Source organism: Lissotriton helveticus, chromosome 1_1 (assembly GCF_964261635.1).
Source record: "Lissotriton helveticus chromosome 1_1, aLisHel1.1, whole genome shotgun sequence".
NCBI lineage: Eukaryota > Metazoa > Chordata > Amphibia > Caudata > Salamandridae > Lissotriton > Lissotriton helveticus.
This window is the reverse complement of record NC_136057.1, coordinates 1,816,742,313-1,816,756,668: the sequence shown is the minus strand read 5'-3', so window position 1 is coordinate 1,816,756,668 and position 14,356 is coordinate 1,816,742,313. Positions and strand designations below refer to the sequence as shown.

Here is a 14,356-nt window from a genome sequence, read left to right as displayed (position 1 = left end):
GCTGGGCGCCAATGGTTTGAGCATTTTTATGGCCTTTATTTCAGTGAGGACGAGAGTGTGCCCACGGATCAGGCATCAGGACCTTCCCTCCCCGAGTAATATACTCAAGAGGAATCATTTGGGTTAAGTGAGCTGCTATCGGCAATCGCAACAATCGCCCCGGGTAAAGCGCCGGCCCCGACGGTCTTCCTGGTGACCTCATGTTGCATGATAAAAATCTCTGGGCTTGTTTTATACTTCGGATCCTCAACCTTGTCGCGAGCGGACACCCAGTGCCCGACTCGTGGAAGGGGGCAGTGGTGGTGACCATCTACAAGAAGGGGGACCGGGAGGACCCTGCCAACTACAGACCAATCAGCTTGATTGATGTAGCGCAGAAAGTGGTTGGTAGGGTCCTCCTGAGGAGAATGAGGTCATGGATCGACGAAGAGGGCATCCTGTCACAATTCCAGGCGGGGTTCAGGCAGGGAGTTGGCACGGTAGACCAGGTCTTCAGATTTCTTGCGCTCTATTGGAAGTCTGTTACGATCAACAAAGGCAGCCTCTATTTGGCATTTATTGACTTAAGAGCGGCCTTCGACCTGGTCCCTCGTGCCAAGCTGTGGCAGACAATGCAAGACCTCGGTACTCCCGCCCCAATTCTGGACCTCATCAAATGGCTCCATGAGGGGAACTACGCGAGAGTGAGGTGGGGTAACCAGAGCCAACTGACGGAGAGGATAGCGGTCAACTGAGGGGTCCGCCAGGGTTGTGTCATGGCCCCGACCCTGTTCTCCCTTTTTGTCAATGGGGTGGTGGACCATTTGAGGGAGGACAGGGCCGACGCCCCAACCCTGGCTGGGGAAAAAATCCCCACGCTGCTTTTTGCAGACCACACCCTGCTGATCTCGAAAAGCCCCATGGGGCTACAAAAACTACTCGACCGCTTCACCCAGTTTTGTGATGCCAGAGGCCTAATCATAAATACATCTAAAACTAAATTAATGGCCCTGGCACCATCGAAGAACTTCAAAAATAACATCAGACTGAATGATTCCCCCCTGGAACTTGTTGAAGCCTTCGACTATCTAGGTGTGAGGCTTAATAGTCGAATGAACTGGTCCTCGCACCTGGCCAAGATGCTCCTCAATCACAAAAGAGTAGCGGGCGCCATTGCCAAACAACAGCACCTTTCCTGTAGTCGACCAGTGGGTCCTTCCATCAAGATCTATGAGGGAAAGGCCTTGCCTTCATCTTTATATGGAGCGGAGCTGTGGGGCTTCGAGAGGGTCACAGACCTAGTCAAGTCAGAGAATACGTTTTTTAGGGACTTGGTCTCGCTTCCTTCTTCGACCCCACTAGTCCCGCTCCGTACGATCTGGGGAGACACCCTATTAACGAGGTGGCGAGATTGCATCCCGTGCTGTTCTGGACGTGCCTTAGAAGGACACCGGAGTTACACCACTATGCTGCTGCATTGACCAAATTAATAGAACCTGATACAGGCCACAAATTAGCTTGGCTAACTAATTTAAAACAGCTAGTGGGGGACATTGGTTTGGGAGAAGCGTGGTCAAGCCAGGACCCGCCGCCTGAAATAGTTGTGAAAAAGGAATATTGGGATTGGGTGGCGGCAGCTGCATCTAGAAGTCTGAATTGTGGCCCCCTGACAGAATCTTTTTTGAGTGCCAAGCCCGCGCCCAAACTAGAATCCCTTTTGGATTTCATTGAGTCCCCGAAAGATAGGGCCTTGTATCTGAAGTTCCGGTTTGGTACCCTTCCAGTGAACGCTTTTAAAGCAGGTTGGAGGCACATGAGGGGGACCGAGTTGGGGTGCCCATGCTGTGCTTCTCCTACGGAATCAGTTGCTCATTTCCTCTTTGCCTGCCCAGCGTATGGCCAGGCAAGGAGGTAATGGCTGAAACCCGTCTGTTTTAACCTGGGTTGTAGAGATCATGGGGCAGCGATGCTCATCTTGGCATCTGAGACCTCTATCCCCAGTCTGGTATGCGGGTTGGCCAAATACTTGGGATGTGTCTGGTTGAAGAGGATGAAACTTTATGATAAGACCCAAACACTGGCTGTGGAACTGTAGACTGCTATCCTGTAATGATGTGTACCGTGTCTTCTATGGTGTTTTATCAGTTCAAATGCATATATGACTAAATTCGTATCTTAAATGTTTGTATTGCATACCATGGATAAGACTTTGTGTACATTATAGTTTTTTGTATATACTGTGCTATGTTTTTTTTAAAAACGTCACTTTTATGCTTCTTTTAAACTTTAATGATATTGTATATCGAATAAAGTTATACAATCATAAAGTATGCAAGAGCTAGACATGTCAAAATGACTTGAATCCCTTTTATGAACCATCTGAAAAACTAGTTTGACCCAAAACAAGGGAGAAATTGTTGTCTCTCATTTAATCAACATGGGAGCAATATGACAAATCTTTAGCATCTCGAGGCAGTCTCAGAATCCCTGGCTATACCTCATCTCTCAAGGAAGATAGTAGTCATGTAAAAGTTGTGGAGACCTGTGCCAAATGAATTACACCAGGATTTTTCTCATTAGACTAACCGTTGTTTTGGGGACTTGTACTGTGAGGGAGTCTTACTATGTAACTCCTGGTAAATTCATAGTAATTGGACTGAGGGTGCTGACTTCCAGCGTCTGCCTTTTCAGATAAGGCCATGGCTTCTCAGCTTATGTAAGAGGCTCTTTGCTGATTAGACGTGGACATGAGAATACAATCGTTTGAGCCCATATACGGGCTAAACATTTGAAACTACCGCTGTGCACAGCTCTTTATCTGCACACAGTCTTTTGCTGAAGAGGCTATCACTCCCATGGGAACCCAGGTATACAATACTTCAGAGTTGCAGTGGCTCTTGTTGGCATCATTAATCATTATTTATGAATAATCAGCAACAATTACTGATCTCAGTTAATGCAAACAATTTGTAAAGAAATCATCACTTCATTATATAAAGTCTATAGTAGTCTCTGAAATTTCACATATCAAACTGACCCATACAGTACATCGTGTCACAGGTGAGCAGATCCACCAAGCAACAGTAAATACAGTTAACAGCAGTAACAAAAACATGTGTTACTGACACCTAACAACCCTGAATCCTCAGTACATAGGCCTCATGAGCCTTACCCTGTTTCACAAACAGGCTTTTTTTTTACTTGTAGTGTCAACAACTTTTCGATCCTTACTGCTACATATAGGGTACCACCAGGACCAGATGATTATGAGAATCCTAAAAAATATTTGGGTAATTTATTAGAATCAGGGAGTGATGGAAGGTAAACATACCTCCAAGGACAGCATAACTGTATTGTAATCAGAAATTAAGCATTTTGATTGTGAAACAGGCTGAGGCACATGAGGTTTGTGGACTGAGGGGCTTATTTACAAGAACTGACACATATCTGCGTTAGAACAGCGATGCATCAGTTTCCTTGCGCCGGGGAAAGAAACCCTTGCACCACCACCAAATTCCGGAATTTTCAGCCACAGGGGCATATCACAGCCCTTCGCTCCCTCGTACTTATATGGGCTCATTTTGGCTGGCAGCACTGGATCAGGTCTGACAAAACAAATTGGCCGAGTTATATGAGCCACGGTGTCTTTATGCCTAAATGACAAGTATTGGACCCACTGAAATTGTGTGGTGTTGTTATCGCTCTGGACGAAACGTACAAAGTCACTAAATAGGATTTGGTCATCTTTACAAGAAGACCCTGGACGTCTGTGGAATACGAGTGAACTTTAGCCATTATTTATGTAAGCCTTGAAAAAGTTACTTTGTAACGAAACACGTGTGGGCCGCCGATCCAACGCTCTACAGGAGGTTCACTGCACTGTGCCAACCATCTTTGGAACACAATGTTACTGTAATTTTTGCTTCCGAACCAAATGTATCTACAATATTGCCAAATCTGTGTGTTTTACATACATTAAATTGAACAGCAAACTATACATTGTTCATTGTCTAAATTGATCATCGTAAGAATAGGACAACTTTCCACTAATTAATTTTTGAACAGATCAGAGTACCGAGGTTTATCTTTGTTTAACAGCAAAATGATGCCCAGCTGGAATGGGAAGCCACCTAATGACCCTGTAAGGATGGACTAAGGACTTCGACCCCAGATGACTAGGATGGGTTTCGCCAGGCACAGTTGTTCTGTCCTACTTTTGCCCCCTGAGTACCAGTTAGGAGAAAGGACCACCTGGGGGACTTTGGCTGGTTTCCTTGAGACCTCTATTGACTGGCCCCCCTTGGGATTACAGGCCCCTTTCCAAATGGCAGAGGGGCTCTCGGAGCCTGTCAGAAGCCATTCGGAAAGCCTGCTCCGATTCCTTTCTGACTGGCCACATCATAATTGGTCGGAAAGGAATCCGAGTGGGACATTTCGATGCGGTCAGAAACGGCTCCGACCGACGGTCGGAGCCACTTCCTTTCGCATCCAAATTGGCCCCTTAGTCGTAAGATAAGAGGGGGAGAAGCTGAGAAGATCAGCACAATGCAGCATCTTCTTGCATAAAAATAAGTATAGGAATCAAAGGATTATCCTGTAATGCCCAAAAACATTTCAAGCATATAATTCCCCACCTCCTCTGCTTCCAGCCGTCTACTAAACTGCAATTAATGGGGCATTCGTGTATCCCGTGAGAGGTCACACTGACTCTAAATGTTTCTCCGATCATGCTTCTGAGCCATGCCTGTTGCCAGACCCAGTTTCCTCCACATCCACTCGGCCCGATCTTCCAGCAAAGCCTCTCTGAGAGACTCCAGCACTGCTCATATCTTAATCCCCACGAGAGTACGTCATCTGCCACCATGTCATCCCTACAGGTTTGCCACATGTTTGCCTCCTCCACTCCAGTCCATTCGAGTAAATCCTTGCACCAGTCCTCTTGTTTGTGGAGTCTAGTGCTGACCCAGCTGATCGCTATGCACCTTTTAGCAACTATAAACCCCACACCATATGTAGAAAATCAGCCATATTGGCTCCACATCTAGGATATCCAGGTATTCTGGAGGGGTAGATCATATTTACCCTCTTAGGTGAAAGACATGTGATGTGCACCATGTTAAACTGAATCAGTTAAAACTGTGCGCTAACGGAGACCCTTTGTATTGCTGCATATATCTTTGACCAATCTTTAGGCTCAAAGGGCTCTCCTTTATTGCTTTGCCAGATTGGTTCTACCCGTAGCGGTGTCAACCGCCTATCAGCGCAGAGCACGCTGTAGATATGTGTAATAAACTTAAGTCCTCCCGCCGTAGAAAGAAGTGTTACCAAAGTCTGCGTAGGCTCGGGCCTCAGGGTACTGCAAACCAAAGCTGTTGGGCTGTGGCTGCTATTTTGGCGTATTGGAGAAATTGACAGTTTCTCAGACCAAACGTTTCCACTGCATCCGCCACGGTTACAAAGCGACCCACCAGATGCAAATCCGACAACATAATACATCCTCCCTCCTGCCACCAGTCTACTGCCACCGCTCGGGACATCTGTTCAAACTGGTGCACCTTCCACATATCCAGTTTCAGTGCATATGGATCTCTGCCTATTACCCACCGCACCTCTTTCTCCTCTAACTGGCCCATCTGATGGAACAGATACGGAAGTACATCAGGCATCACTTCACTGGGCATCAGCAACACCCCCAGCTGGTAAACATCATGTGTACCATCTAGTAAAGCCTTTTTCCAGTTATGCTCCCCATCTAACCAATGGATAGCATGATGTAAATGTGCTGCTAAGTAGTAAAGTTCCAGGTCAGGGACCTCCATTCCGCCTGTGTCCCATTTACTCTGATGGGTTCTAGGGCCTACTCAGCTGTGTCTACCATCCCAAACGAGCTCCACTAGTAGGCGGTTTCGCTCCTAAAATACCTTCGGTACCTCATACATAGCACCCTGTGGAACATACAAACATTGGAGTATCACCACCAACTTTATGAGGGATGTTTTCCCCACCAGGGACAATTTCAACATGTTCAGAATAAAGCTATAGAAGGTCAGAGGCTTGCGATAACCAGACCCAGGTTTAAGTCATGCGCGCATTATTCTCCGTGGGTTGTGTCAATGCCCAGATATTTAGCACTAACTACGTGCCATGGTATCCCAAATTCTGGCAACTGGAAAAGTTATAAGACCCGTAGTTGCCCCAGGGAAAAGAGGGCCGACTTTTCTCTATTGACTCTGAGAATTCCTAGAATTGACGTATTACATTGAGTTATATTGGTCTAGACATGTTGTGGCAGCAGAAGTATATAATGGCGTCATCTGCGTATAATGATACCACATGATACAAGCTGCCAACACGTATGCCCCATATCGAAGGCGACATGCCAGAGGCTTCATCGTCAATGCGAATATGAATAGGGACAGAGGACATCCCTGTCTGGTGCCCCTCTGCAGCAGGATTTCAGCAAAAACATATCTGCGTGTTCGTACTCTCGCCCACGGGCACCCATGCAATAGCTTCATCCCCATAATATAATTGTGCCCTAGCCCCAATCTATCCAGGACCTGCCAGATATAGTCCCACCTCACAGAGTCAAAAGCTTGCTCTTTGTTAAAAAAAGGCCAGAGCGTATTGGTCCTCCTCTAGTACCGGTGCATGTGTCAGGTGGAGAAGGTTTCGCTGTGTATTTCATTGTGATATAAAAACCGATTGGCCTGTGTGTATCAACAGGGGGAGATGCGGATGCAACATAGGTGCCAGGGCATGGTTTAGGATCTTCAGGCCCACATTCCTGCCGTAACAGCGGGCCCCCCTCGTCTCCCGGTCCTCAATGAGAGAGACATGGTGGCAGCAGTTTTTCCAAGTACGCAGGAAGCGGTGCAAAACCATCCTCGCAGTGTGTCGTGGTATAAACTGCAATAAAATGTGTTTTAAAGACATCATTTGTCACCTTCTGGGTAAATACTGCATTTCCCCTCCTATCTCTAAGCGCCATACCCGGGTGAATTGCCATCTCCCACCAAATTAAATGTGCCAGTAGGCGACCTGATTTGTCCAACGTCTCTGTCCAGCAAAATGGATATTCTTCTCTAGCAGATCTCCATAATTCACACACATTATGACGCTGTCTTTCCCAAACGCTTTGTATAGGCGGGTCATCAGAAAAAAGGGGTATATCATCAAGGGTCCGCGATAAAATTATCGCCGGTTTAGCGTCTGTTTTCGGGCGAAAAGTGGCGATAATTTTATCGCTTTATTAGCAAGGACACGCTAGCTTGTGTTTCCTTGCCTTAGCGCCAGGCTTCTTTCCGCCTAGCCTTGCATCGCTAATGAGATGCAAGGTAGGTCGGTCACGTAAAACTGCATTGTAAAATATCGCTAACGGGCCTTTGTGATATTTACAAGGCTGTCCCATACACATGTAGTGAGTTAAAAAGGCGCACTAAGCGCGGTTATCGCCGGTGTCCAACATCTGCAAAATTTCAGACTTGCCTATCTGTATCATGGGAGGTGGATTATAAGGCTAAATCCACATCTCCCTATCAACAAGGATTTCCCTATCGTTGCAGTTTTATTGCTGAATTTCCAGCGATATTACTGCATTTGACGCTCCGCTGTTGCACGAACAGTAAGGACCAGCACTTGCGGTAGTTTAATCTCGGTTGAGATTTATTGCACAGAAAATCAAAACAGACGCGTTTCAGCAGTAGCTTTCGTCAGTGTCGGCTGGCGTCTGCGAAACGGAAGTTAATATTCACAATTCATCAAAATCAATATTACTGCATTTCACAGTTTTTTCCATATCTTTTATCGCCTCAGTGATACGCGTTGTTAATAACGCGTTAATTGGGGAATAAATTCCAGCGATAAGACTGCGAAAAATAAATAAGCGCTGAGCGCTTTGCGATATTTATTGCCGTCTATTGATAATATGCCCCGAAGTTTTTCCAGTCTTTCCAAATCTGTCCCCTGTCACGTTAAGTCCTCCTCTAATGTATGGCGTATACCAACCATGGTTGCCATGCATAATCCACCGAGTACCACCTTCATGGCATCCAACTCAGTCGCCCAATGCCCTGTACTATTTCAGTTAAGCTCAAAATATTGCGTCATGACCTTCGACACTGCCTCCCGGAAAACCTCATCTGACAGGGCCTTCGCATTAAGCCTCCAGAGTGGCACCTGCGGCCTAAGTCGCTCCAAAGCGAAAGTGATCAGGAGCTGGGAATGATCAGAGATATTGGTGCAGGTTTAGTTGGGTTTTTTTCGCCGCGGCTGCTTTCATGTGTTGTAGAAAGTCCTTTTTCATTACTATTTTAATAATGTGTTTGTTTACTATATTGAACGTGTAGCACAAGCAGTGGTTGTTGTGTCGCAAATTTGTCTACAATTTTCTCATTTGCTTATTTACGTGCTTTGCCCCACACAGGACCAAAGCTCTACAAGGAACCCAGCGCGAAGTCTAACAAGCATATCATTCAGAATGCTCTGGCTCACTGCTGCTTGGCTGGAAAAGTAAACGAAGGTCCAAAGAAAAAAATACTAGAGGTAATATCTCTCTTGCTACAAATAAGAAACATTACATTACAATACAGAAGAACGGGTGAACAGTGGAACTCCTTTTGCTTCCGCATTTGTCTTACGTTTTACTAGTCTTTACTTATTAACTGTTATTCATTTAATTCATCTTAAAAAATATGAATAAATTAGCTGAGCTTGGGGGTGAGAGTAATGCTCTGCGCAAATATTTTCACAAAGTTGTAATTGCACCTCAAACACACATTTTAGCGCCTCAGTATCATCTTGGGAGTTCTTAAAAGGTGTTTTGTGCCTGAAGGTAGACTGTTTCAATTTGGAATTCATAAAATATTTGCACCTATGCACCAAGATTCTTATTTTAATTATTTACTTTCAGCATTCCATACAGGATGCTAATTAAGTGTGATTTCGAGGACATATCAGAAAAGACACTAATAAATACCTGCCAGGCAATTATGGGCCCGGGCTGCATGTGAGTTCCCGTAATGAGTGAAGTGAAAATAACAACTGTTATTGCCACCCAGCTGTGATTAGCAACCACAGGGGCTGTCCAAAAAACCCCGAACCCGGGACAAGCAATCAATACACCTAACAATAGGTTCAGGGAGAAGAAACACTGAAATTAAAATACTTCCAATAATTCAAAGGAAGAGACAAACAAACAAAAAAGAAGAAGATGAAAGAAGTGGTTAAAGAGGCCCTTTAGAACAAAGTACTAGTATCAAAAATCACATATTTATTTTGTCATATATCAACAGTTTCTTTAAAAAAATTAGTTAAAGTACAAATGTGCTCAAGACAAAAAATGCTGGTATAACCAAAAAGGGGGAAACATACAAACCAGAAAGGTGGCATGCATAAACATTACATATCGGGATAAAGGAACACCATAAACATAGGTATTGTGTCAAATTCAGCCACAAAGAAACGTCTACGGCGTTTCGACCGATATATTATTGTACGGTCATCTTCAGGACTTGGAATTATTCTTGAGCAATATCTATCTTCAGCTTAAAACAGAGGAAGACCAATCTTTAATTGAGGTCATCCAAGGATACTTTTAGTGGCACTATAGCGGATACAGACACCCTTCATTGAACTAACGCCACAATGTCAAGGCAGTGGCCACAAAATTTCAACCAACTGCTCGCCTCATAGTTTGGCAATCCTCACAATTCAGGCAGCCCAGGGTTCGTTCCGCGTTGGTACGTTGAGGCTGGGGTCTACAACCTAGGTGCCACAGGACAGAGAGGAAGGGTTTGCAGACAATGCCCCCCCCCAAAGCAGAAGAAGCATTGACATCCAAATGTCATACCGTTATCTGGATCAATTTTCTATATTGCCATTTTTAAGTGAAAAACAACAGCAGTGCCTACAGCCTGGAGCTTGGCAGACGCCACCATACAATAGTAGAGTTCTTTCCTCACCACCCACTATCTTCCTCAAACCATTACATTATACATTAATAAAAGGAAAGAAAGAACAAGAACTGTCCCCTCATGTATAATTCACTCTCAGTAAAACACTAAAAGTTACATACTCCAGTGCTCCCACAGGTGTATGAGTCACCTCGTTAGCCAACCCTGGGGGGCTAGACCTCCATCGATTTTATGTCTCGCCTTTATAATGCGAGTGCTGCCTATGAAGTATTGTTAAAAAAAAGCAAGAGAAAAAAAATCTAAATACTGTTGGAAAAGTAAACACAAATGATATGGTGTGTCAAAAATGTACATTGAATTCAATATTTACACTTATTATAAATGGCATAGTTTATATTTAAAAAGAACCTTCACTCAGGAAGCTCTTAATAGAGTTTTGAAAGAATAATGCAGAATCAGGATATAAGGAGAAACTCCTGCTAAGGCATAATTTACTTTTACATGGTTCAACCATTTGGTCCTACATAGTAGCAATGGGAGCAGATGTATGGGTCTCCAGGAGAAGTGTTATGCTAAGTACACCTTCGGCCTCAGACATCATCTGAGCGAGTGCTGTAAATTGTCCCTCCCCCAGCTCGATCCATGAAAATCCTTTGTGTGCCAAAGCTTGTGCTTTCTTATAATATGTGGAAAGCAGGAGCTAAAACAAATCAACCTTTAAAGTCTACTGTGCAGCCACATCCCAGAAAACATATTCCTGTTGCTGTGTTTTTACAGTCAAGCTGGAAAGATTGGGGAGCAACTAGAAAATGCATGCACTCTAATGGAGTGCTGAAGGAAAAAGTAACAAGTAGTTCCCTAAATGAGAGCAGTGGAAGGATACAAGTCAACCAATGAAAAGACGCCATGCTCCAGGGAAAGGACAAACACAAGAAGTGGAAGGCAAGCCATTCAGTAAGAGGCAAATAAATGATCTTTATGATAAAGTCATCCAATGGTAAGCAATCAATGCTGTAAGCCCACTATAAGTTCACCATAACTCTTTTGAAGAAATAAGTTTTCTGCCTGATAGGTGAGACCTAAAAATGGGAGTCTACAGCTAGTGAACAGAGTGTGTACAGGAGCCAGTTCCTACAGCTACATATGGCTATTGTTAATGGGGGTATAGGAAAGAAATGTCAAAATCTAAATTAGAGCTTAACAGACTATGTGTGTGTAAGTTACTTTTTTTTTTTTTTTCAGCAAATGGAGAAATCGGGAGCCAATAACTTCTTGATCCTGTTCCGGGATTCAGGCTGCCAATTCCGATCGCTCTATACATACTGCCCGGAAATGGAGGAGATCAATAAGCTGACGGGGATTGGCCCCAGATCGATCTCCAGGAAAATGATTGAGGGACTCTATAAGTACAATTCTGACAGAAAGCAATTCAGCCACATACCGGCAAAAACCATGTCTGCCAGTGTTGATGCCATTACCATTCACTGCCACCTCTGGCAGACAAAGAGGCCAGTGACGCCTAAGAAACTTTCGCCTACCATGCCGTAGAACTTTTTGCAAACAAACCTGCTTCAAAACACAAGTGTTGCATTTGCACTCAATACTGATTGTAGGGAATAGGTTTCTAGTTGCCAATAAGACTTTGTAAGTTAAGACTGGACACCAAATGCTGTTGTATGCACAACTGGAATGTAAACACTATTTATCCACCCTGACGTCAGGGCACTGTACACTAGGTCACAGTGATGTTGTGATTCACATGAGGACCAGTAAGTGCTGATCAGGCACCGAGGATCATGAATTTGATTTTATAAACAGAAGCACTGAATGTTTAATAGTGGTTGACATGACATGTTTGTTGCATCTGTTGCCTTACACCTTTATGTGCGTGCGTATGTGGTCGTCTTGGGATTTGGTGTCTCTTTGTGTTTTGGTTGGAGCAACATTATACTCATTGTTATTTTCAACATTCTGGAGCTGATCTCAAAGGGCACCACAAAAAGTGCCTCCTTTGCCAGGTGAGGTACTGTGGACCTGCAGAGTGTGGCATCTGTGGAGGAGAAGTAGTAGTCTTTAACCAGATGCTGCAAAAATATCCTACTAACTGGTACTGGCATTGCGGCACAAGTTATTCTGCCAGATATTACATTTCAGTGTTGAGTGATGAAACACATTATTCTTTGCTTAGAAATAAATAAATTCTCCATAAGGAACTTTTAGCAAGCACGGGGATCTTTGTTCACAATGAAAATGTGTTATGTTGAAGTCCCCAGTTTCACGGCCTTCAAACTTGCATGTGTGTTTCATGTTCAAGGAACATAACCGTATATTTCCCTTGGCTTCCCTCAGCTTTATTTATAAATATCTATGATTTAGTCTATCATCAACCATTGTAACTTTACAGACCTGTGCTCCTGCCTACACAATGGTGAATTTATTCAAAATATATTACGTTCACTCGATTTTATGCATGGTTTACCAATGGCTGTGTTTAGAATTGAAAAAGGCATTTGTGATGCCGCTAAAATAATCACTCTAACTTGCAAACTACTTTCCGTTCAGTTTCTTTTGCTGCATATACCAAATTTATTTAGGAGTCCCCTTATTTTGAAATCTCCTCTACACCCATCTGCAGGTTTTTGGTGATATTATACACTAGACGATTTGTTGAAAATAACCTCATTCTCAGGAAAAAAACTTGAATGATTAGTGATCCTGTTTTGTTTCAGTGTTGTGACAATTGTGTAGGCATAAAATACAATATTGTATTAGGACTGACGTATGCAGTTCAGCACGCACACACAAATTATGTGGGATTTAAAAGATTTAAGAGGATGCTGTAGTTCTCTGTTGAGATGCACATACAGTGAATATGCTCTTTATCATGATGTGCGTATTTACTATGAATGAAAAGATTCACATGAATTTGATGCGTAAGATGGTTTGGGACAGTGCTTTTTGTATTATTATTATTATTACACGCCCTCAGGCGGAACTCCGTTTTTGAGTTGTTCATATCAAAATGTTTTTAGAGAAGTTGTCAATATTTTATGATAATTTATGTTCTTATATTTATGTATATTTGTTACGATTGTAAAAAAAAATATCCACAAAGCTCTAAAAAATACATGTGCAAGTTGTTTGCTGCTCTTTACTAACTGTGGGTATATGAAACATACTGCTTGCATGTGTATGATCGATTGATGCTGTAACTTAGATTTCAAGTATGTGTTTGTGTGTGTATATACGTATTAGAGGACCTACATATACACACATGCTTTTAAGGAGGATTATTTGCTTACAGCCCGGTTTATCAAACAGCTCCTGCAGATTTCAACAAGCAAGCATCACTGAGCAGCAAGGCTGGTGTAGCAAATCTAAGACTTTTGTGTCAGCACATCTCAGCAAGACAACTGAAAGCGTGGAAAAAACAGAGTGGTAGCACATAGCTACTAATGTAAACATTTTTGTTTTCTATTTTTTAAGAACAACTTCGGTGCAGGTCCTCTGAGTTTTAATGAGGGTTTATGGTTTATTTTGTCCCATAGTGGTCACAGTGCTCCTTATCCCACTAGACAAGACAACATTTTGTATGACCACCAGTATTTTTTCTTTTGAAGATGAATGTGTTCATTTTTACAAGACCTATTATGGAGTTTATATTACACAAAAAATATTGAAAACCCAATATGCGAAGAAAGTTGAAATGCTAATTTTAAGCCCTGCAGTGAGAACATTGCTGCAAGATTTTTAGCCTACTTGTTTTCTAATAGTTTCATGTGGACAGGAACCAACAAGTGTTGTTTTTTATGCCAGAACTTGTTTTCTGAGCTTGCTAGAAACAGTGGGGCTTTCATCCAGAGGTGTTCCCATGATTAACAAGTAAGTATGCCAAACACTCTTATTAGTCAACCAAACAAACTTACAACCTTTGAACAGCCCTTATAGTTCTTGAAAACTGTTGGTTTCTCTGCTGTATGTTTCTTTAATTTTGATATGATTGTTACAGTTTTAATATATTGGCTGTTCAAAGCCATTTCAAGGTATTTAACAATGGTTCAATTGGCACTTTTAAAAAAAATGTACAGTGTATTGTGTGCTAATTTGTCCACTAATTGCTTCCATATTTTATTTCAAAAGCTATTCTGTAAAATATTGTCACATTGCTAATTTTCTGGTACAGTGTAGTTTTTTTCCATTGAAATAAAAGCATGGCACAAAAGCAATCTTTTTCTCTCCTTCGTACATAAATGTGTGCTTCTTTGGTCCAAATGATAAAGTTACCTAGAAATCCTCCGGAAAATGCTTCCCAAAGATTTTCACTTATGGAACAAGTGTTTAGGTCTGTACTGAGCAAGTGTCTCCTCTCTGCATGGCTAATCCCTATCCTGGTGCTTCTTGTGTGTCCAGCAAATTCTTCGACATATTTTTGGATAGATTGTAACTAACCCTGCAAACAAAAG

The 14,356-nt window shown here is 42.9% G+C and overlaps 1 protein-coding gene across 4 annotated transcripts in view; it reads left to right on the top strand.

Moving 5' to 3' along the window:
• CAMSAP2 (calmodulin regulated spectrin associated protein family member 2) overlaps positions 1-14,119 on the top strand; it is a 563,571-nt gene extending 549,452 nt beyond the window's left edge. For all 4 annotated transcript variants that reach the window (XM_078640959.1, XM_078640956.1, XM_078640954.1 and 1 more), the window contains 2 exons: positions 8,405-8,523; positions 11,136-14,119. In XM_078640959.1, coding sequence (XP_078497085.1) covers positions 8,405-8,523; positions 11,136-11,441 — 425 coding nt within the window. In that variant the 3' untranslated portion in view covers positions 11,442-14,119. The remainder of the gene's footprint in view (positions 1-8,404; positions 8,524-11,135) is intronic.
• Positions 14,120-14,356: the final 237 nt, after the last annotated feature.